Consider the following 25,065-nt stretch of genomic DNA (forward strand, 5'->3'; position numbering starts at 1 on the left):
AAAAAGCAGTTTTCTGATCAGTGCAAACACTTCGAGTATGTTGTGTGAACAGAGAGCTCTGAACGGCTTCCCTATTTCCCCTCCACCCCTTTGGGTTTGTAAAATTGGATGTTTATAAGAAGGGTCTAGGCCCAAAACATCTGCCTTCTTGCTTCTCTGATGCTGCTTGTCCTGCTTTGTTCATCCAGCTGTACACCTTGTTATCTCTTGTTTATAACCATGTAAGGTTCTGAGGAAGGGTTGCTGGACCTGAAATGTTGGCTCTGATTTCTTTCCACAGATGTCACCAGATATGCCGAGGTGTGTTTTTTTTTTCAGCAATTTCTGCTTTTGTTTCTGATTTCTATATCTGCAGTTTCTTTTGGTTTATATTTAGTAAGTGAGAACAATGACTTGGTGCAGAAAAATTATTTTGGAAAGTTTAATATCGTGAGTCTGTTTTATGTTTTTCATTTCAATGTTTTACCATTTCAGATGCTGTTGACAGAATACTTAGATGTGAAGAATACTCGAACTGCCTCTGAACCTTCTTCACAGCTCAGCTATGCCAGCTCAGGAAGTGACTTTGCAGCATTCTTTGCCAAAAAGAGACCTCAGAGGCCCAAAATGTCTCTTTTTAAGTAAGAATCAAAGGTTCTGTTATGTTTTAGAAGAGAAACAATATGCCTTCTTAATAGTCTTTCAGTTTTAAACAGCAAGAAGTTATTGGGGTACCTTTTTTTTCAGCGAAATTGAGTTGTATATACTCTCTCAAAATTTGTGTTGTTTTTATGTACTGGTGTAAGGAAATCTTAAGTCGGGCTAACCAAGGGCTTGGAACTTCTTCTCCCATTGATCAAGCTGGAAGCAGCATCAGTGATAAACACGAAGAAACTTGTAACTTATACTGCTAATTAAAGGGAGTAATGGGAACAGAACCATGCAGGGACCCAAGTTCATGAATATGAACTACCTGGTAATTTTCTGACTGGTACATGTTTCACCTTCTAATCTTGTCAATCAGAGTTTTTAAAAAAAAATGACTGAAAGCATTCCGGTCCAGTAGTTTAGCTGTCATGAGGCTCGTTCCACAGAGTGGCATCTTATTTCTGGGAATAACTGTATTGAAATTTTACCGTTGTATTTGGCTTTGTCTAGATCGAGAATTGTTTGTTTGTCTGTTATTCATTACTGGGATGTGAACATTATTGGTGAGACCAGCATTTATTGACCATCACCTAATTTTCGTTGAACCATTGGCATTCGAGATTTTAACACACTGATAGTACTGTCAGATAGGGCAGTGCATGTCTTGAAATGAATAGTGAAATCTTGGTTTGGAGAAGGCACACATTTTACGTTTGTGTAGTAGATTCACTGTTCGGGATTGATGCTGAAAATTCTTTTGCTTGAGTCCTGCCATGGCAGTGGTGTTACAGCAGCAAGGGATCATAAACATTGTCTATTGCAATAGTAAGTGTTACAACAAGGGAACTATGCATTAAAAATAACTTCAAAAGGGTCTTTGAGTGATATCATAAGCGGTACTATTATTCGGTTGATGCTTAAAACAATTTCGCAAGTTTCTGAAAGCTTGTGTGAAATCAAAATGTTAGCTTTGTCATTTCCATGTGATCAAACCAAAATTTCATTTTCAAATTCTAAGTACCGACAGCCCAAGGTTTTAGAGAGGACGTACAATTGTTTTTTTAGAACAGGCAATGATTTTGTTGATAAAAGCCTCATCAGTTGGGTGGGGTAAAAAAAATGTGCCAAGCTGATAATGTGGGGAAAAAAAAAGTGATATGCAGATAGTACTCAGCAGCCTTATCAATTTACAAGAAGAGAAAAGGCAGATGAACACAATAGCAGAATACTGTGACAGCTACAGATCTGAATTAAATCAGAAAATGCTGCAAATACTTGGAAGGCCAGGCAGTAATGGTGGAGAGAAGAAGAGTTAATATTTGAAATTGACATGGCCTTTTCTTAAGAACTCAAAAGTTAAAAATGTAAACATTTTTAGTAAATGCAGAGATGAAGACAGTAGCATGCAGGGGAAAGAACAGCACTGAGTAGAAGACAGGAGAGATTACATTATCCCACATGGATATAGCTGAGTAAAGAGGGTGATAATGGGTAATAAGTGAAAAGATCAAACACAATGTACAGAAAACTAGAAAATCTGAATCATGATCAATGACTGTCTGAAAGAATAATGCACTGTCAAACTTCATGTTCAGCCCACAAAGCTGTATAGTAGTGCGGTTGACTTTTAATTGTTCTGTGGCCAATTCGGGATGAGCACTAAATGCTGATTGCTACATACCACAAGCAAATACAAAGTAAGTGCTTTATCAAAAACTAATGTAATGTTTGTCAAGCTCAGTCCTGGGTATGAAGCCAAATGGAACATTTCAAGTCACCTATGACTACTTTGGAACGTTTTGCCTTTCCATTAATGCTGCCAGACTTTGACTTCTTCAGCACTTTTACTACTTGGCCAAAGTAATTCAATGCCCACCTTTGTTTCACTACCTTCCAATGGCCCTGTTTTCCCCACATCCACTTCAAATTTGATTTGTGGCTTAAAAGGTGAAATGGTCTGTCGCCTGATAGCTTCCTGTGCCAAAATATTCCTTGCTCCAGCACCCCTCTCACCTGACTAGTGTCTACATTTTCAAGTTAATGAAATGACTTCTCTGTCTTGCTTCAATTTAAAACCTTTTAATGTCATTTAAAAAATTGTAGTCTTTGACTGCTCCACTCTTGTGAAAATATTGTGAATTTCATGTCCCTTCTCACATTTGGATTCCTAACATAATAATTAGAGTTGCATTATGTGAGCCTGAATTGCAACATTCCACTTTCAAAGGCATATTAATGCTGATTGCTTCGTATTAGCTCAGAGGAATCACTCTCAATATTGACTATTTCAATTAGATTTGTCCATTTGCAGGTTTGAATCCTCTTCACATGCTATCAGTATGAGTGCATACCTCCGTGAGCAAAGACGGGAGTTATACAGCAAGAGTGGTGAGCTACAAGGTAAATTTGTTAGGTATTATGTACTTTACCTTTCATAGAATGGAGGAAGATATATTGTTGGTTTTGGTGCAGCCAGTGAAGAGGGATGAATTGACTCCTGACTCTTTTTTTTAACACCCTCAGTTGGCTGCAACCAAGTTTTCTTTTACTCCTCTTTTTCAAAATTATGCAAATGTATTCCCCTTCAGTGAAGATATAGTGCTGGTCAAATTTAAGAAGCCAATTTCAAGATTTTCTGGGGTGAAACAGAGGAATTATATTACTAACCCTGAAACATGTAATAAAACACATGAACATCAGATATGCTCCCAAGTGTAAGTATCAGGTGTCAAGAGGGGAAATTTTTTTTTAAAAAAACAAAATTCGAGAGTGTGGCATTTGACAAGTCCTTGATGTGCTAGATTTAAACTAAGACAATGGTTGATTAATTAATTTATGACTTGTCTCAGCAGTTATGAGATTTGTAGTTATCTCTTGAGTTCTTGTTAATGAATGTTTCTGCAGTTTAGTTTCTCAGAAGACAATGCCAGTAGGTGGTGAAAAATGGAAAATGAAGAGTGCCTTCTATTTCTGCAATTGCCAATCAATTTTCCTTCCTTCTTCTGTCCCAAAAGGAGTCATCTGAAATAAAATTTACTTCTGTATCCTCACATCGCACTGGGTTTTTTTTCCCCCAAGTTCGATTATCTTCAGATGACTTTCATCTCAATCTCTGAAATTTCCAGAAGGGTGTGAATTAACTAACAGATACAGACAAGAGTTTCAATGCCTTTTTGTAAGGATTGTAACTTTTCACATAGACTGCTTGTTTTTTTTTATTTAAATGAGAGTTTTCCCTTTTCCTTAAAAAAATTTTAGCCCATGAAAGGTCCCTGGTACATAAATCACAGACAATCTAAGCTGAAAATTGGTAGTGCATTTTTGTCATTATCAGTAGTTACAACAGAGGTTGGTTATGGATCACAAAGTTGTTATATTTAACGTGATCTTGTGCTTAAAAGGATCTACCCTGAAGAAAATATAGAATCAACCATTTGTTTTTAGTGTTGCAAAAAATCATGACCAAGTTTACACAAATATTCATTCTGTCCTCTATTCCTCTCATCTCGGACTGTCACCAGTCATTGCACATTGCCTGTTAGTGTCTTGAAATCTGGGTTGCACTTTTGAATCTGAGTCATCAAGAGTAGTGATCTCTGGATTACACTCAGTGCCAAGTGCTAGTGACAGTAGGAATAAAAGGGCAGGACACATGAACGCTTGGCTGAGGATCTGGTGCAGGGGGCATATGTTGAGATTTTTGGATCAGTGGGATGTCTTCTGGGGGAAAAGTGACTTGTACAAGAGGGACAGTTTACATTTGAAATCAAGGGGAACCAATATCCTGGCAGCGAGACATCTTAGTGCTATCCAGGAGGGTTTAATCATGTGGTGGTGGCTGGGGAATGGTTTGGTGTGTCCAGCCCGAAGTGTGTGGAGGAACCTCAGCAGTAGTGAGATGAGCGAAAGTTGAGGCAGGTAAAGAAGTTTCAAAAGATCAAATTGAATAGACAAGTCAGACAAGACCACAGCAGAGAACAAAGGAAAGCTGATGAAATAAACTGCATTTATTTCAAGACAAGAGACTTGACAGGTAAGGCAGATGAAGTCAGTGCATGGGTGGGTACACGAAATTGGGATATCATAGCTATTACAGAAACATGGCTGAGGAAGGGAAGGACCAGCAAGTCAGTATTCCGCATCTTGGATGCGATCGGAAGAAAAGAAGGGCAGGAAAGGGGGTGACATTTTTGATCAGGGGAAAACATCGCATTAGTTGTTAGAGAGATTATTTCTGACGGATTGTCCACTGAAGTTACTTGGGTGGAATTGAGAATTGGGAAATGAGAAGCGGGTGAATACTTTTTGGGGTTGTACAATTGGGTTCCCTGTAGCAGGAAATTGAGGAACAAATACGCAAGCACATCTCTCTAAGAATAATAGTGTTGTAATAAAAGGGGATTTCAACTTCCCAAACACCGACTGGGACTGCTGTATTGTTAAGGACTGGGATGGGAGGGATTTAAATGTGCTCAAGAAAACTTTCTCATAATATGTAGATGGCCTTGTGAGAGAAGGAGCAAAATTTTGACCTTCTCTTGGGAAAGAGGGGCCAGTGAGTGAAGTGTTAATGGAGGAACACTTTGGAATGAGCGACCGTAATTCAATCTGTTTTAAAACAGTTATTCAAAAGGATAGACCTGGTCTACAAATTAAAGTTCTGAATTTGGCCTAGGCCTATTGTGATGATATTAGACAGGACCTTTCAAAAGTTGTATCAGTGATAATGGGAACTGCAGATGCTGGAGAATCCAAGATAATAAAATGTGAGGCTGGATGAACACAGCAGGCCCAGCAGCATCTCAGGAGTGCTCCTGAGATGCTGCTGGGCCTGCTGTATTCATCCAGCCTCACATTTTATTACCTTTCAAAAGTTGATTGGTGAGGCTGTCTGGCAAACGAGAGCTTTTCAAAAGCAAGATAATGAGAGTTCGGGGACATGTTCCTGCAAAGCTGACTGGAGGAGGGAACATTGGATGACTAGAAATATTGAGGCTCGGGCCAAGAAAGAGAAGGAGGCGTATGTCAGGCATAGACAGTTGGGATACAGGGCAGTGTGTGTATGGCGTGAAGGACCAGATGAAGTCCTAGATGCAGATACAGCTAAAACATTTTAAGAGCTTTTTGGATAGGTATGTGGATGGGCAAGGTCTAGAGAGATATGGGCCAAATGCAGGTAAATGGAACAATTTCAGTTTAGGAAACCTGGTCAGTATGGATGAGTTGGGCTGAAGGGTCTGTTTCTGTTCTGTATGAATCTGACTCAAAATTGTTCATCAAATGATATACCTGAGAGACAGGTATTATACTTGGACTTGGCATTCTTCCAAAAAAATGCAGCTAATTCTGAGGTATGTCAGGTGGGTATTTTTTTTTTCTCTGGAGTCCCCAGAGATTGCTGATCCTTGATCAGGCATTCACCTCGCTATCATTTTGCATAGTTGTTGCCTCCATATCAACTCCACTACTTTGTAAATCAAACATTTGATCAATTTGGAAACTAACCCACTGTATGCTTGAAGGAATGGATTTAAGGCAAACATGACAGTTTCTTCCATGACATCTAACTGCTGAAATCACCTGTTGCAGTCTTCTGCTTGCTTCTTAAGGTATGCACAAAGTTGGCTGGATGGGACTACTACTCCTTTGTATTTGATTTTGATCTAATAATTTCTTCCTCTCAAAGTGCTGCAGCATTTTGCTTTGAATTAGAACAAACCCAGACCTAGTTTCATTCAGAATGTATTCACAGCACTGATCACATGTAAGTCTTTGTTCTGGATGTGAGTTTGCTCCTTGAGCTGGAAGGTTCGTTTTCAGACGTTTCGTCACCATTCTAGGTAACATCATCAGTGAGCCTCCGACGAAGCGCTGGTGTTATGTCCCGCTTTCTATTTATCTGGTTAGGTTTCCTTGGGTTGGTGATGTCATTTCCTGCATTGGTGATGTCATTTGAGATTACCAACCCAAGGAAACCTAAACAGATAAATAGAAAGCGGGACATAACACCAGCGCTTCATCGGAGGCTCACTGATGATGTTACCTAGAATGGTGAAACATCTGAAAATGAACCTTCCAGCTCAGCGAGCAAACTCACATCCAGAACCTCAACCTAAGCTACAAACCTTCTCAACTTGCTACTAAGTCTTTGTCTTTTGCCTGCAGTTTAAGGTTCAATTCATTCAATTTTGACATTGTGTCAGTAAGGAACCTGAAGTTGAGCCATCATGCATTGTCTGACAGCTCACTATTCACTCCATTCATTGATTTTAGGAAAGGTGAAAATGTCAGGCTTCATCTCAAAATCTTTGCAGGTCATTCCTTGAATTAAGCCTTTCACACTAGTGTGGAGGATTAGTTCACTGAAGGCAGCATTGAGTTTGTTGAGTAAAGATTTTAAAGGAGTGATGCTGAGGAGCCTTTGGTGAAATGAGTTTTAGACTTAAAAGCAGTTGTCATGACATGGAAAAACTCCACGCATCAGTGTGAAATGACCTATCCTGTATTCTGAGACCATGACCCCTTGTTGTACAGTCCCTGGACAAGAGAAACATCCTTCTGCATCCAGTATATCGAGCCCTGGCAGAACTTCTGAAGTTTCAATGAAATCCCCTTTAATTCTTAACTTCAGTGCACACAAGCCCAATTGGCTTAACATCCACCTTACTACTCTCAATCACATGTAGTTTGGAGAGCAACAAATTTAGACATGTTAGATTTGGTAACCGCCACCAAATTGTTGATACACATTTGTGAATAGCAATAAGCCTAAACAGATTTCCATGTTTTCTGTTGATAACTTGTGTGTAAGTGGGTCTCTTACTTTTTAGGCTTAAAATGTGTCTTAGGAACTTCCCTTACTTAGGGTAATTTCGAGGCAACCTCTTCAGTTATGTTACTCCGCACCTCCTGGAACAGAAAGGCTTGAACTCAGCCTCCCTACTCAAAGGTTGGGACACTGTTTCACAAGACCCGTAGCCTGCCTTTTACACAATTTAAATGCCTGACGTGTACGTTGTTTTGAGTAGTAATGATTGTAGTTATTGTTTTATAAAGAGCAATGCAAGGGTCATAAGTCTAACATTTGTCCATGCCTTGAAATATTTTTATGATGATTAGTAACTCTAAATTTGATCTGAAATTTGAATTCACTGTCAACATCTCTACAATTGTGCATGACTTTATGATTGATCTTCAAGGATAAAATACTTAAGCGGCAATTGTACTTTACAGCATTCTGTCTAGAGTTTAAGATGGAGAAATAAGTATTTTGTAAGCTTTTTTTTAAATGAAATTAAAGAGATAGGGTAGGTGCATGACGACGTTTTGTGTGTTGGGGAGTCTGGAACCAAAGGCCACAATTGTAAAATAAGGGAGATGCTTCTTTGGCCCAAGAGGTGCTTTTTGAAAAAAAAACTCCGGAGGCGCTTGAACTCTCAGAATTCTATACGACGGAAGGCACATCACAGTTGCTGTCAAAAGGGATGAAGAAACATTATTTATCCTGCTGTGTCCCTCTATTTTGCTGCTGTTTTCCTTGTGTTTATTTCTACACACAATAGAATGCCAAGATTCATTTTGTCTCTCCTCCTGCTGGTGGAATAAACTACTAGATAATCTTCTATGCAGATGACAAGAAGTAGAAAAAAAAACGTAATTTCAAATGATAGTTGGGATGAAAACACTGTAGCAAAACTCTGACAATGCAATTGGAATTGACTGAGTGGCATTTCTTCACCAGATTTAGGTGACGTCTGTTCAACAATATGCGTTAACTCGTCTGAGAATTGTAAATGATTTGCCAAAAGCTTTTCTGTGCTTGTGGCATTTGTTTTCTTGACTTGTCACTTGTTGATGCCATAGTGGTATTTTCCTCTGAATTGTCTTCAGAGTTGTCACTTGTTGATCTTTTAAAAAGGACCCCTGCAGACAGTTAATCTAGCTAAAGATGAGTGAAGTACCATACCGGTGCATAGAAAATTATCTATCTGCACAGTACTACAGTTTTGAGTTAATATTCTCTGGCAAATACCAATGATGCCGTACATTGCAGCATCGTTGAACTGTAACTTGTCATGAAGTGATCTAATGGTACGTTTTGCTGATTGCATGTTCATGCATGTCATTAATGTAATTAAGACTTAACTCTGTTTATGTAGTACATTGAGTCATGGTTCATTTTCCAACGAAATAACAACATAATGTGAGTTGATTGATTTTCCTATGTTGAGTTTATCATCTTCACTGAATTTGTTATAAATTGACGTTAAATGGAAGCCACATTTGGTCTTCAGTCTGTTTTACTACTGCAATGGCATGAATTCAGATTTAATATGAACATGATTAATGGATGAAAAATATTCCTGTGCTGCAGTTATTTGTCTTAGTTTTGGTGGGGGGTAGGGGGGGGAAGAAATCCCGAGAACGTCTAATTGTATTGTATCAGCATTTCCCCTTTTGTGTATCAGCCAAACAGTTCAAACCTTGTTTCTCCAAGTATAGAACCTGTACGATGTGGAAGGAGACCCTTTGCCCCATAGATTCTGCACGACCTTATGAAGAACATGTTAGTCAGATGTCTCCCTTCCCTGAGCGCCGCCTCCCCCACCCCCGGCCCCCAACCTCCCACCTTATCCCTGTAACCTTGCATTTATCATGGCTAATCCACCGAGCCTGCACATCCCTGAACACTCTGGACAGGTTTAACACAGCCAGTCCTCCTAACCTGCATACATTTGGACTGTGATAATAAAATGTGAGGCTGGATGAACACAGCAGGCCAAGCAGCATCTCAGGAGCACAAAAGCTGACGTTTCGGGCCTAGACCCTTCATCAGAGAGGGGGATGGGGGGAGGGAACTGGAATAAATAGGGAGAGAGGGGGAGGCGGACCGAAGATGGAGAGTAAAGAAGATAGGTGGGGAGGTAGGGAGGGGATAGGTCAGTCCAGGGAAGACGGACAGGTCAAGGAGGTGGGATGAGGTTAGTAGGTAGCTGGGGGTGCGGCTTGGGGTGGGAGGAAGGGATGGGTGAGAGGAAGAACCGGTTAGGGAGGCAGAGACAGGTTGGACTGGTTTTGGGATGCAGTGGGTGGGGGGGGGGGGGGGGGGGGGGGAAGAGCTGGGCTGGTTGTGTGGTGCAGTGGGGGGAGGGGATGAACTGGGCTGGTTTAGGGATGCAGTGGGGGAAGGGGAGATTTTGAAACTGGTGAAGTCCACATTGATACCATATGGCTGCAGGGTTCCCAGGCGGAATATGAGTTGCTGTTCCTGCAACCTTCGGGTGGCATCATTGTGGCAGTGCAGGAGGCCCATGATGGACATGTCATCAAGAGAATGGGAGGGGGAGTGGAAATAGTTTTCGACTGGGAGGTGCAGTTGTTTGTTGCGAACTGAGCGGAGGTGTTCTGCAAAGCGGTCCCCAAGCCTTGGGGACCGCTTTGCAGAACACCTCCGCTCAGTTCGCAACAAACAACTGCACCTCCCAGTCGCAAACCATTTCCACTCCCCCTCCCATTCTCTTGATGACATGTCCATCATGGGCCTCCTGCACTGCCACAATGATGCCACCCGAAGGTTGCAGGAACAGCAACTCATATTCCGCCTGGGAACCCTGCAGCCATATGGTATCAATGTGGACTTCACCAGTTTCAAAATCTCCCCTTCCCCCACTGCATCCCTAAACCAGCCCAGTTCATCCCCTCCCCCCACTGCACCACACAACCAGCCCAGCTCTTCCCCCCCCCCACCCACTGCATCCCAAAACCAGTCCAACCTGTCTCTGCCTCCCTAACCGGTTCTTCCTCTCACCCATCCCTTCCTCCCACCCCAAGCCGCACCCCCAGCTACCTACTAACCTCATCCCACCTCCTTGACCTGTCCGTCTTCCCTGGACTGACCTATCCCCTCCCTACCTCCCCACCTACACCCTCTCCACCTATCTTCTTTACTCTCCATCTTCGGTCCGCCTCCCCCTCTCTCCCTATTTATTCCAGTTCCCTCCCCCCATCCCCCTCTCTGATGAAGGGTCTAGGCCCGAAACGTCAGCTTTTGTGCTCCTGAGATGCTGCTTGGCCTGCTGTGTTCATCCAGCCTCACGTTTTATTATCTTGGAATCTCCAGCATCTGCAGTTCCCATTATCTCTGATACATTTGGACTGTGACAGGAAACCTGAGCACCTGGAGAAAACCAGCTGCGAACGTGCAAACTCCATACAGTCACTGAAGGCTGGATTCGACTAGGTGTGGTGCTGTGAGGCAGCATTACTAACCTTTGAGCCGCTGTTCAGTCTTACCAACGAGGGAATGTTTGCAGTGAATTAAAAGTGATAACAGTCTTTTCAACATGCTCAGAGCAAGATTTCTAATATTTTTTATCACTAAAAACTTTGTGGCTCAATTTGAGCAAAAACTCAGTTAAGTGTCTGTTTTCAGGAGGGTTTTTTCTCTGATTTTCAGGAAGTTATCTCTCGTAATTAGCTGCTGTTCACTTTTGAATGTATGTACCATCCCTCTATGCTATGACATTATTTTCACTGCCCATTAGTACAAGATAATCAACACTTCCAGGAGCTTCCAGGATTTCTGCTGAGGCACCACATTTTAAGTCTTAGCTGCGCATCAGGCAAAATGTTGCCAGGCTGGACCCACTGTGCGGTGCAGGGGGTGGGGGTAGAGGGGGGGGGGGGCGGGTGCGGTGGTGGTGTATGAGACAAGCATAAAGGAACTGCTTCATGCTGGGGTGACAGTGGGTCAGCGGTTAGCTCTTCTGCCATTCCACCCTTGGGTGACTGTATGAAATTTTGTACATTTTTCCCACATTTGCGTGGGTTTCCTGTGTGTGCGCCAGTTTCCTCCCACAGCCCAAAGATGTGCAGGGTCGGTGGATTGGTGTCTTGGATCAGAGTGTATCCAAATGTTCTTTTTGGACTCTGTTAAATGTAGTTCGAAGGTTTGACCTAACAATTTGCTTAGGTATGAACATTTATTTATTGAGTAATAATGAACAGTTAATAATAAATAAACAAATAATAACACGTTCTCAGCTCAACATTGGAAACTGTTGAATTAGTCAGGGATGGATTAGGCTGGTCAGCCAGCAAAAGAGAATGCAGAAAAAAGCAGAACTTTCAAATGAGCTGGTTTTGATTTGGCCTTTTTGGGCAGAAGGCGATTCTCAGGGGTGCAGGCATCTTAGCAACTTGCAGAGTACTTCGTTCAGACTTCAAGGATGCAATACCAGTGATCACAGCAGAAGATTTTCTGCTGATAATGTCCGTTTTTTTTGATGTTGCACTCTGAACTCCGTGTTTATTGTCAACAGAGCCCTGGGAAAAACCAGCTATATTGGGAAAGCCTGCCATCCAGGCTGTAGTTTGATGACTTCGTGTGGATATGAGATGAAATGGCCTGATCTGTCACTAATTACCTTGAGAACAGCGTTGATGCACTTGTTTGCTGAGAGTTGCGTTGTACAACAGTTTCCTGTGAATCCTTGGAAGCAGCTCATATAAAAATTTAGCACAGCTGTCACCTCGATAGGTATCAAGATAACATGGCTACCTCCTCCTTCAGGTCACAAAGTTCTGCTCCATGGGAAGTCATAGCTTTACAACAGTGTCCTGTGACATCCTCAGTCTTTGGCAGGAATGTGCGTCACTCATCTGGAAGATACAACATTGAGGATGATTGACGCTGGGCCTCCTGTGCAGTCTGAAGGGGGCCTCCAGCTTCATATGGAAATGTTGGCAGCTGCCTGATCTTGGGCTTGCTGGCACAATCTGTTTGTCCTGAATTTCTGTGTCTTTGATGCTATCGTTGATTCCCAAGAACCTAATGTGGGGCATATCCAAAACAAAACAGGTTCTTAGTGATGAAATAATGGGAACTGCAGATGCTGGAGAATCTGAGCTAACAAAGTGTGGAGCTGGATGAACACAGCAGGCCAAGTAGCATCTTAGGAGCACAAAAACTGACATTTTGGACCTAGACCCTTCATCAGTTCTTAGTGATGTCAGTATTTGCATCACATGCACTTGACAGCTTTCACGGTGCCCACTATCTTGTGGAACATTAAAGACTCATTTCTTTAAAGTAACTAGCTGACAACCCTTTCACTTTTTGGCAAGTTGGGGGAAGCCATTTTTTGATATTTTTTTTAAAAAAAGTGCTTGTAGCCCCCATTCAGATGTTTATCCGCATTACAAATTTCTTTCCTCTTGCCTACTGAAGAGTATTTAGAGTGTCTATGGGTACCCAATTGATTGAATTCACACCAAGATCAAAAAGATGTAAAGACCATCCCTTGTGATTTAATTATCTTAACCACACTGCAGCTGAGTTAATTAGAATTTTATTAAAAACATATATTTCATTAAAGAATCTTTTCTAGACTTCGGCAAAGAGCCTCTTTTTAAACATATTGCATCACATAACCTGTGAAGTGGGAATACTGCCCCAGATCAATAATATTAAAGCAGAACTAATTTTAAAGCTCGGCCTGTAATAATTCCCTTTTAGTCCCTGCCTCAGGTTTGAGGAGTTAGCGGAGTTTTGAGGCTGTGGTTATCATAATCAGTCATCAGTCAGATTCTTGTGTCTGAAAGTATTTTACTTTGGGCTCTTAGAAAGCAAACTCTAGCCACAAGAAACAAATCTATACATAAATATTACCGAACGATTGACTTAGTGGAAAAACTTGATATTTTGCACATTTCATAATGGAGATCGGAGTACAGAAACTTGTTAAGTTGTATCTAAATTTATGCCTTGTTGAGTTGCTCAAATTGGTGCCAGGTTTTGGTTGGTAGAGTAGAATATCTTAATATTGGTTAGGAATTTAATCTGTCTTGCCAATGTTTATCCCTCAGTGATTGAAATGTACGAGGTAGGAAACGCTTATCTGTTTGATTGTAGATAAAATTTTGAATGTTTTGCATGCATGTCGTGCAAACAGAGTACTTCGAATTATTCCTGAATTTTGTTTTTTGGCCTGGTTGAATTGTTCGTTTCTTGTGGCTAGACTTTGCTTTCAAGGAGCCCAAAGTAAAATTGTCATTGGTGCCAAAAAAAATTGAAGAATAATGATGATTCAGCACTATTAATACTTCAGTTATAAATCAAGTACATTTGAATGATTTTTGTTTTCAATCTGAGAGAATCATAAAATATATATATATAGTCATCTTCAGTACTCTGCTTCAGCATATAGACTTTTAAAAATAAACTTGTCAGCAGAATGACTTCTGAGGCACAGTGTGAAACTTAAGTTTAATCACCACTGCGTGTACAAACAAGACAGGTTTTTTTTCTTAATCAGTGCCTACCTCTTTATTGACAGCATTTGTTGATCAGATGAATTGAGGCAGATTTAGTTGTATTTTCAACAAAAGAATAAAAAACGTTTTTGTTTAGAACATAGAACAATACAACGCAGAACAGGCACTTCGGCCCTCAATGTTGCACCAACCTGTGAACTAATCTAAGCCCCTCCCCCTACACTATCCCTTCATTATCCAGTATTTAGTATTGAATTCCCCCTCATTCAACATCATAACTAAATCGGGCAGAAGTGATTTATAGTTTTGTTGTTTAGTTTGAATTTAATATTTTGTTTTTATTTTCGGATACAGCAATAAGTCAGAAGTTTCAAATAAAATCCTTTGAACCTCATCAAGAAAAGTAACTTGAAGATTGAGGCAACAAGTTTCTTCAGTGGGATTTAGTTTTCAAGTACCTACAGCCTTAAATCGAAGTACTCAAATCTTCAGCATAGTGACAGTCGGATTGCAGAGTAAGGCAACCTTAATTAAACCATCACCTTTCGAATTTTGTTATCAAATCCTGCTTTAATTATTGGATTGATGTATCCCAGGAATGAAAATTTTAAGTTTGGTGAAAATTTGAGAAACCACTTCACTAACACGAAATTTAGTAGTACTTAGAAAGTCAGTTAATCATATAAAATTGTCTCCTTTTGCAGCTGTTTAAAAACGACAGTCCATTGAATTGGACTGTATGAGTAATATGACAATTACGAAGAAGTTAATCAGCTAACTTTATAAATGAATACTTTTGCACTAAAATTATATAAAAGCCTCATTTGTTTTATCAAACTAATTTTATTATGTTAAGTTCTATTACACATTATATTGCTTGGAACTTTTAATTACATGGCCAATGAATTGAATGACAAGAGTTGAAAGCAATTCAGTTGGAAAGGTTTGATGGAAAACTTGTTAATTGCTGTAAATGCAAACCTTGTCTTCCCATCATTGGTGCTTCAAGGTGTGCCGCCAAATGATACTGAGCTAGAAGATAATTTAAATTGCTAAGAAGGGTGAACAAATTACATACTTAAAAAGTCACCAGGAGAATGATGTACAATTTCATGTAACACAGTATAAAGTGGTATCAGTAAGTTGTTCTGCAGGTTAATAGTTGTAAGCATTGACTCAGTGGGTTTCACGTTTTCCTCTGAGTCAGTGTTTTGGGTACAAGGTCAAGAATGAATTTGCAATGCAGAACACATAAGTGAATGTTTCTGAACAGTACTGAGGGGCGGCTGCACTGATACTGGTCTTGTTGTGATTGGAGTCAGGTGGACTTTGACTGTGAGGTCCTTGATTTGGGGTTGTTTAACCCAGGTCAATCAAAATGCCGAGCAACATAAACAGATTTTAAAAACTCCTCAGTCCAGGGGACTCCCTCCAAGCTGGATGGCCAAAACCAGTCTACTGTGCACAAGTAAATAAATGGTGACGGGATACCAATCTCTGTGCAGTTATTTCAGTCACAATGCAAGGAGACTGTACATGCCTGAACAACGTTTGCTTGAAACAGTCGTCTTGAAATTGGGGTAAACGTTTCTGGCATCATGCTTTTGTTCGGGAAGCTTGACTCATTTGTTCCTGCTGTCAGACTGGGCCCAGGATGCTGAGAGAATGTGTGTTTTTTTTTCTCTAGGCTAATAACATTTAGGGTGGATTAAAAGCAATGAGTAATCCTTCTGACTGCTTGCGGACCCACTTCCGTTTTAAGGGCCTTAATTTCCCCAAAGGCATGAGGCAGTCAGACTGTTAAAGAGTTGGTTAAGGAACTTTATAACTCCAATCCTTGAATTCTGAGATACTATCAGTTTAATTCTGCTGTTAGAGAAATAGGAGAATCTGTAATTGAGATTTTTGGTGAGGTTAACATGACTGGCAGAGGCATATGATTTTGGGTTAACCCTGACAGCTGCTGAGAGACTGTTTAGTATGTGGAATTAATGATGGCAGAAGCGCCAACTAGCTGAAGCCAGCTGGGCTTCAAACAGGCACTATGACTGGATTTGACATTAGAAATTGTGGCAAGTAGAGCATGGGAACTACAGGGCATCCCAATGGAAGTGGACACTCTCATCTGTCTGACTGAGCTTGGACGACACTGTGAGTGTAGGCAGCCACAGAGCCTCTCACAGGGTATATCCTGAACAGAGAGACCCTAGGCCAGCCCACAGCAAAACTCCACAACAAAGCCAAGTGTCGGCCAAGTGGCTAAAAAAGTTCTACAAGATCCAGGCCAACAAGCCATTGGAGATGCTGCCAGTATGCAGACTCAAGATAACAAAGGAGTCCTACAAGGCCTGACTTGAGTAAGAAACCTCATAGGCTGGTACCCAGGAGAGTGCACACCCTGGAAAGTTCCCCTATATGTGACTTGGATCAATTAAATTGCATGGCAATGTCCAAATCATCCCCAATTAAAATTAGTGTTTGGTTAAATGATCACCCAGTTCCCATGGAGGTCGATACTAGCACAGCTGTATCTGTGGTTACACAACCTGTCTTTACCAAGAATTGCTCAAGACTCCAGGCCTTCAGTCTGTGCAGGACCTCGGCTGTACTGAACAGACTGGGAATCTGTTACAAATTAAGAGTATGACTTTGGTTCTGGTCTGATGATGAGCATTTGGTGCTGTTACTACTGGTGATAGTAAGAGGCACAGGCCAAACCCTGCTGGGACAAAATTGATTGAAGAAGATTCACCTTGATGGGCTCAACATTTGTCAATTAGAAAATGGCTGTCTCAATGAAGTCCTAGTGAAATACCCAGGAGTATTTCAGGAAAGGTTTGGAACCATCAAAGGGATCAAACCATCTTTTACACAATGACCAGGAAGCATTCTGCAATTTTAGAATGCCTGTCCAGTACCATTTGCCTTACAGGAAAAAGTAGAAGCAGAAGTCAGGAGGCTGGACAGTGAAGGAGTCATCAAAACTCCGCAGTTTGCGGAATGGGCAGCTCTAGTCATACCACTTGTGAAGTCTGACGGCTCTGTTCCCTCTGTGGGGATTTTAAGCAAACAGTAAACCGCTTGTTGCAGCTGGATAAATAAATACCCAATCCCTCACATTGAGGACAGACTTTAATATGCAAAACTGGCAGGGTGGTAGCCATGCCATCCTTTGTGAAGATGGAGATGAGCCATGTTTGCCTGCAATTGCAATTAGGTAAGGATTCTTAGTGTGCTACAATTAATCCCGATATTGGTACCAACCCTCGTAGAAGATACCCCAAAAGGTATCATCAACCTGTACCGCTTTCTGGTAGGCAATGCAGAGCATCGTACAAGGGTACCCTAAGTCACCATTTATCTGGATGATGTATGAGTAACTGGGAAGTCCAATAAAGAGCATTTAGATAACTCCGGACGTATTGTTTTAAATGTTTCTTTCAGACTGGTGTAAGCTTTAGGAGATTACACATGTTGGAAGTTGAAGTGAGAGCAAGCGAAGGTGCCCCAACTCCCACATCTGTACTGGAGCTCATGTTTTCCTTGGGTTGGTGAATTATTAAGGAAAATTCATAAGTAATCCTCCATTCTGGCACGCTTGCATCTGCAATTGAAAAAGGGTCAGTCTTGAACATGGTCTTGTAACCAAGATGTAAGCCTACAGGGAAGTGAAGAAGCAGCTATCCTCAGCTAAGGTATCGGCAGATCAATATCCCAACCAAGATGTATCATTGACGTACAATGCATCCCTATACGGTATTGGGCTAATGTCGGCTTACTGGTGGCCTAGCAGCGGGGAACACTAGTGTATACTTTCTGGAGTTTGACGAATGCTGAACGAAGCTACACCTAGTCAGAGAAGGAAGATTTCACGTCATCTGTGGTGTGAGAAAGTTCTGCGAGTGTTTTACGGATGTAAATTTGCAATAGTAACACACCATGAACCCCTGCTAAGGCAGTTTAAGAGCATAGAACCACATCATCTATAGTTTCAGGTCAAATTCAGTATTTGGCTTCTTACTCTGAGTGGTGCCACTACTGGATGAGTCCATTCTGTTTTTGGACATGCGTCCAGCCACCACTAACAACATCTGACCGTGGTGGAACAGATTCTGTCCTCCATGCCAGTTTAAATCTGTTCTTCCCAGACCTTAGGTGTGGGGGCGATGCACTGGCATCAGAAACACCAATATGGGACACAAGACTTCTCCGTGAGAAGGTGGTGTTTACTTAAGGGGATGAAGTTTGTTGTCGAAACCGTGGCAATGGCCCTGAACATGAAAGAGACATGGTTGATGTGAGGTCTGATCCAGTAACAAAGTGCCGAAAAGAGAGGCAGTCTGGAACAAGCACGCAAACATGTGAAAGATGTAACCTTGGAAACTGTGTTTTGCTCCTACTCCATCAGCCCATCCGAAAATCCAGCAAGGCTGTGAGACCCCGTGGGTTCTCTCCTCCACCTAGCATTGAAGGAATCTCCTGAGAAGACACCAATGTCACAGCCTTGATACCATTACCATCTGGTATGATCAATTTCAGCTCAGGCACTTTAGGCATGAAACGAGCTACATTCCGGCAAAGTCAGAGGAACTAGACTTGGTATGAAAATGAATGGGCTTGTGTACCCAGACTTGGAGGGGGGAGAGATATAATGACTAGTATGAGGTCAGCCAGGTGGACCTCCAGTGACTGAGTTCCCTGACAAGGGTTTTTAAACCCAGTTCTGCCAGGGAGTCGTGGCTGACAGATATAAACAGGAGAGTCAGGGTTTCTGTTCACTCAAGGAACCAGCTCTGAGCTAACTGTATCAGTGCTATATAAATAAATGGTGACTTGGTGACAGGATACTGGTCTTCGTGGAGTTATTTCAAAGTGTAGATGAGAGAAGTGATTTTTAGTTTTGTCTCTGGATGGACTCTGCTTGGATTATTTATTATTCAGTTTTTGTTTTATTTCCAGAATCTTGCTATTAACCTTAGCATATTATATTTCTACTTTTAAAAACCAATGATCAGTATTCACTTATCAGTTCTCTTCCATTATTGTCCACTAAAATTTTTATTTAAATCTGTTTTTATGGTCCAACTTAGTCTTGTCTCTTGATTATATTTCTAAAACTTTTTCTGTTACTTTTAAAATTGCTGACAAGGCTACTGAACTAAGAATCAAGAGTAATGGAAAAGATATTAATAATATGTGATCCTCAAACATTTCTGTCTGGATTCAAAGTAACTTCACTTGGATGACTGCTTACTATCACTCACAAGTATGTCACGTTTTCTATTTAAATCGTTTTAGCTTCTTGTGCTGCTGCTTGATAGTTGCTCCCTGGTATCCGTCATTGACTGTTTAATGTTTGTTAATCTGTGTAAGACTGGACCAAAATTGTAGTCATGAGGATATTCCTGTTCATATCAGACATTTGTGATGTACGTAATCTTTTCCTCTGGTTCATATTTAAACAGCAATAAAACCTGGTGTTCTGGAAATGCCATCTGTGCAAAAGCATCACTTGCTTTGCATTTGTGCATTTTGGCAAAATGTAGATTTCCGTTTTCCAACTGCACGTTGTTGACTTATGTCCTGCCACCACAGCTCCATCTCTCTGAACAAAAACCTTTCATTTGACATTCAAGTCCAGATTTGAAGCATGTGGGTTTGATCAGACCCACAATGAACCCCCAGCAAGCACTCAGTAGCATGCTTGCAAATGAGAGAAAGTACTCTGGACAGGCATTAAGAGTTGATTGCGCATAGGCAGTAAAACTGAAAAATTTTAGTATCCAAAACAACTTTTGGGCATGTGGGGAACACCAACAATGTAACTCCCTCTAATGATTATTTCAGCATGGAAAAATGGTCTAAGGTACTGGAGAGACTCTTTAAAATCTGTTGTTTCTGACAGGGCTTGCCTTTATAGCCAATGTCTCCCAGGATAGTTGGTCATGCTTTGGTAAAGATGTCAAAATTTCAGTTACGTTTTGTCCTAATGTAGTGATTCTGTAAAGCAGGACTTTAATTTCTCTTTATAATTCATTGCCTTTTCTACAGATGGTCCAACAACTCTCATTGAATATCCTTCAATCAGGGCCATTAAAGTCCAAATGTGTTGTGGTGATGAATTAATTATTGGAGCATTTTCATGCCAAGCATGAACTTTTTGATTATTCATAGCGAGCAAGGTTGCAATTAATATTGTAGTGAGCTTCAATCTCCAGTTGTTTTAATCAGAAGAATTGAGAGAATGATAATATCAGGCAGAGGTCAGGTACTTGACAGCTGCAGAATTGTTTGAATGTAAAATAGATTTGTTACTTGATTTGCAGCATATCTTGCTATTAGGACAGGGACAAATTCACTGTCTGAGGCTTCAGGCTTCATTAGTGCCTTGCTTAGTATGTGATGCACGGGTATTCGCACGCCTTCAGTTAAGAAGCAGGTGTGTCAGAGGGCTATGTTTTTGACTGACAGTTCATTTTGCAACATTTTTCTGATTTGATTCAGGGAACAGAAAACATAATTTACGAGAAAAATATTAATTCCCTTTCATTTCAGCCATTGCAGAAAATTATGATCAGAACCAGATGCAAGCGCAGAATTAGATTTCTGCATGAAGCCTTTGTACAGTCTTCTCATTACTCTTTGTGTTTGCATTAGGCTGTAACTGCTTTGTGAGGTCGAAGTGCAAAATTCTTCTTCAGTATTTTCATGGAAGAATTAACCCATTTACTTTATAAAGAAATTATTGAAGACAGAAATATTAGATTCAAATATGTTCTTGTACCATACAGCAACAACAGTGTGTTTATTTAGTCCCAGTCATGTAGTAAAATGTGCCAAGACGTCTCACAGGAATGGTATCTGACAAAATTTACATAAAGTAAAGATCTTAAATAGGATCTTGATGGACAAGAAAATGCCAAAGAACAGCGTTTTAAGGAAAGGATTTCAGTGCTCTTGACTGTACAACCAAAAGCACAACTGCCACAGTGGAGCAAAGGGTGTTAAAGACGTACAGGAGGATATTCTAGCTTATTTGTAGCATTGGAGGATGTTTCCGAGAAGCAGCAGAATTTTATGGCCATGTTTTTGTTTGATATCTGGATTCTCGTTTCCATGTGCCCCCCACCATTCTGTCTCTCAGACATTGTAGCTTGTTTATTGGTGTCTGTCTCTGTCTCTTTACATTGAACTGTTTTGCAGCAGGTTTATCAGGGAAGGTTGTATGGTCCTTTTTTTAGTCTTCCCTCTCCCGCTCCCCCCACTCCTCCCGCTCCCCCCCTCCCCAATCCCCCGCTCCCGCTCCCCCCTTTCGGGTGTGGGAAGCGCTGACGTTTCTTTTGTTTTGAAGTTTTGAAATGTGAACATGCCTGACAAGATGCACTCCAGTTATTTAGTGTTCTTACAGTGCTGCTGCAGAGTCTTAGTTTGCTCAGTGTTTAAATTCTATTGTTTAATTGTTCATGTCCATTTATTCCTTTTGTCTATTGACAAAATAGGATGTAGAATATATTCCATAAGCTATAAGACCTTTTGTAAAACAAAATGACAGAATACCTCTACTGATCTGAATGCAACAAAGTGTAACAAAATATTTTGTTTTGAGCATGTTGCATTATCTTATCAACCAAGAAAAATGGGAAAGACTAAAATGAACCTATTTATTTCAACCAGTGACCGTTATGCAGTTGAATAAACATCAATTCTGTATTGTTACATAGTGAAGGAGACTTAAGTAAGTCCTCAGGGATAGTAATATCTGGATTACTCCCAGTATCTTGTGCTAGTGAAAGTAAAAGTTGGAGAATAGGACAAATGAATGTGTGGCTAAGGAGCTAGTGTAAGAGCAAGGATTCACTTTTTTGACCGTTGGACTGTCTTCTGGGGTAGAAGTGACCTGTATGAGAAGGATGGGTTACATCTACATTGGGAGGGGGACCTGCATCTTGGGGGAGATTTGCTACTGTTACTCGGGAGGTTTTTGACTAGTACTGGGGGGAGGTATTGGAATCCAAAGAGATGAGAAAAGAGGTAAGTCTAGGACATATAACAGATCAGAGGAGCAAGTTACATAGTCAAGGCAGGCAAGAGCATGGCCAAGACTGTAGGAAATTAAACTACATTTGCTTCAATGCAAGACGCCTAACAGATAAGGCTCATGAACTCAGGACATCGTTGGGAACTTGAGACTGGGATATCTTGGCTATTGTAGTAACGTGGCTCAGGGAGGGGCAAGGTTGGCAGCCTAATATTGTAGGGCTTTAAGAATGTGATAACAGGAGTTCAGAGAAAGTATATTCCTGTTAGTGCCAAGGGTAGTTGATGGGAATGCTGGATGACGAGAAGAATTAAGGCTCGAGAACATAGAACGGTACAGGCCCTTCAGTGCACAATGTTGTGCCGAACTCTTGCCCTAATCCTAAGGTCTATCTAACGTCCACCCCTACCTTTATACTATCATCCATATGCCTATCTAATAGCCGCTTCAATACCCCTGATGAGGCCGACTCCATTACCCTCTCTGGCAGTACATTCCACGCTCTGACTACTGAGTAAAGAGCCTACCTCTGTCTCCCCTGTATCTGCCTCCACTCACTTTAAAACTATGCCTCCTCATAATAGTTACCACCACCCTAAGAAATAGTCTCTGGCTGTCCACACTATCTATACCTCTGATCATTCTGTACACCTCTATCAAGTCATCTGTCATTCTTCATTTTTCTAAAGAGAAAAGCCCTAGCTCTCCCAACCTTTGTTAAGATCTAGCCTCCATTTCAGGCAGGATCCTGGTAAATCTCCTCTGCACCTTTTTCCAATGCTTCCACAACTTCCCTGTAATGAGGCAACCAGATCTGGACACGATACTCCAGATGTGACCGAGCCAGGCTTTTGTACAGCTGGAGGATAACTTCATGGCTCTTGAACTCGAACTCAATCCTCCATTGATGAAAGCTAACACACCATGCGCCTTCTTAACAACACTATCTACCTGGGTGGCAGCTTTTAGGGAACTGTGGACCTGAACCCCAAGACTGCTCTGCTCCTCCACACTGTCAAGAATCTTTCTATTAACCCTGTATTCTGCTTTCAGATTTGTCCTTCCAGAATGAATCACCTCACACTTTTCAGGGTGAAACTCCATCTGCCACTTCTCAGCCCAGCTCTGCATCCTATCACTATCCCTTTGTAACCTAGAACAGCTCTCAGCACTACCCACAACTTGACTCACCTACGTATCACCTGTGAACTTACTAATCCACCCTTCCCCTCCTACATCCAAATCATTTACAAAAATCACAAATAGAAGAGGACCCAGAACAGATCCTGGTGGCCCACCACTCGTTACTGAGCACCATGTTGAATATTTTCCTTCCATTACCACTTTTTGTCTTCTAAGGGTCAGCCAGTTCTCAGTCCAATCTGCCACATTTCTCCCTATCCTATGCCTCCTTAGTTTCTGCATGAGCCTACCATGGGAAACCTTATCAAACACATTACTTAAATCCTTGTATACCATATCCACTGCTCTACCTTCATCCACGTATTTGGTCACCTCTTCAAAGAATTCAGTAAGGTTTGTGAGTCATCATCTATCCCTCACACATCTGTGCTGGCTATCAAGAATCAAACTGTGCCTATTCAAGTGATCATAAATCCTATCTCTCAGAGCCCTTTACAATAATTTGCCCACCACTGAAGTAAGACTAACTGGCCTGTAATTTCTGGGATGATCCCAATTTCCTTTTTTGAACAAGAGAATGATGTTTGCCAATGTCCAATCCTCCAGCATTATACCTATGGACAGTGAGAACGAAAACATCATCGCCAAAGATGCTGCAAACTCTTTCCTCATTTCCCATAGAATCCTTGGATAAACCCCATCAGTTCTGGGGGACTTAGCTGTTTTCACATTCCTCAAAATTCCTAGTACATCTTCCTTACTAACATCGACCTCTTCTAGCCTAGCAGCCTGTTTCCCATTGACCTCCTCTACAACTAGGCCCCTCTCAGTCGTGAATACCAAAGCAAAGTATTCATTAAGGACCTCTCCTATCTGTTTAGGCTCAGTGCACAAATTCCCTTTACGATCCATGATTGGCCCCACCCTTTGGTCAAGAAAAAGGGTGGGATTTATCAGTATAGGCATGGACTTCAGTAAGGCATTTGATAAGGTTCCCCATGGTAGGCTCATTCAGAAGGTCAGGAGGAATGGGATACAGGGGAACTTAGCTGCTTGGATACAGAATTGGCTGGCCAACAGAAGACAGCGAGTGGTAGTAGAAGGAAAATATTCTGCCTGGAAGTCAGTGGTGAGTGGGGTTCCACAGGGCTCTGTCCTTGGGCCTCTACTGTTTGTAATTTTTATTAATGACTTGGATGAGGGGATTGAAGGATGGGTCAGCAAGTTTGCAGACGACACAAAGGTCGGAGGTGTCGTTGACAGTGTAGAGGGCTGTTGTAGGCTGCAGCAGGACATTGACAGGATGCAGAGATGGGCTGAGAGGTGGCAGATGGAGTTCAACCTGGATAAATGCAAGGTGATGCATTTTGGAAGGTCGAATTTGAAAGCTGAGTACAGGATTAAGGATAGGATTCTTGGCAGTGTGGAGGAACAGAGGGATCTTGGTGTGCAGATACATAGATCCCTTAAAACGGCCACCCAAGTGGACAGGGTTGTTAAGAAAGCATGTGGTGTTTTGGCTTTCATTAACAGGGGGATTGAGTTTAAGAGTCGTGAGATGTTGTTGCAGCTCTATAAAACTTTGGTTAGACCGCACTTGGAATACTGCGTCCAGTTCTGGTCGCCCTATTATAGGAAAGATGTGGATGCTTTGGAGAGGGTTCAGAGGAGGTTTACCAGGATGCTGCCTGGACTGGAGGGCTTATCTTATGAAGAGAGGTTGACTGAGCTCGGTCTCTTTTCATTGGAGAAAAGGAGGAGGAGAGGGGACCTAACTGAGGTATACAAGATAATGAGAGGCATAGATAGAGTTGATAGCCAGAGACTATTTCCCAGGGCAGAAATGGCTAGCACGAGGGGTCATAGTTTTAAGCTGGTTGGTGGAAAGTATAGAGGGGATGTCAGAGGCGGGCTCTTTACACAGAGAGTTGTGGGAGCATGGAATGCATTGCCAGCAGCAGTCGTGGAAGCAAGGTCATTGG

At 41.5% G+C, this 25,065-nt stretch overlaps 1 protein-coding gene across 2 annotated transcripts in view; it reads left to right on the forward strand.

Moving 5' to 3' along the window:
* The window catches only part of exoc4 (exocyst complex component 4), a 449,005-nt gene that overhangs the window by 81,893 nt on the left and 342,047 nt on the right, over nt 1-25,065 (forward strand). For both annotated transcript variants that reach the window (XM_059654495.1, XM_059654496.1), the window contains 2 exons: nt 475-620; nt 2,939-3,027. In XM_059654495.1, the coding sequence (XP_059510478.1) occupies nt 475-620; nt 2,939-3,027 (235 nt within the window). The remainder of the gene's footprint in view (nt 1-474; nt 621-2,938; nt 3,028-25,065) is intronic.

This window comes from Stegostoma tigrinum, chromosome 25, assembly GCF_030684315.1.
Source record: "Stegostoma tigrinum isolate sSteTig4 chromosome 25, sSteTig4.hap1, whole genome shotgun sequence".
In the NCBI taxonomy this organism is placed as follows: Eukaryota; Metazoa; Chordata; class Chondrichthyes; order Orectolobiformes; family Stegostomatidae; genus Stegostoma; species Stegostoma tigrinum.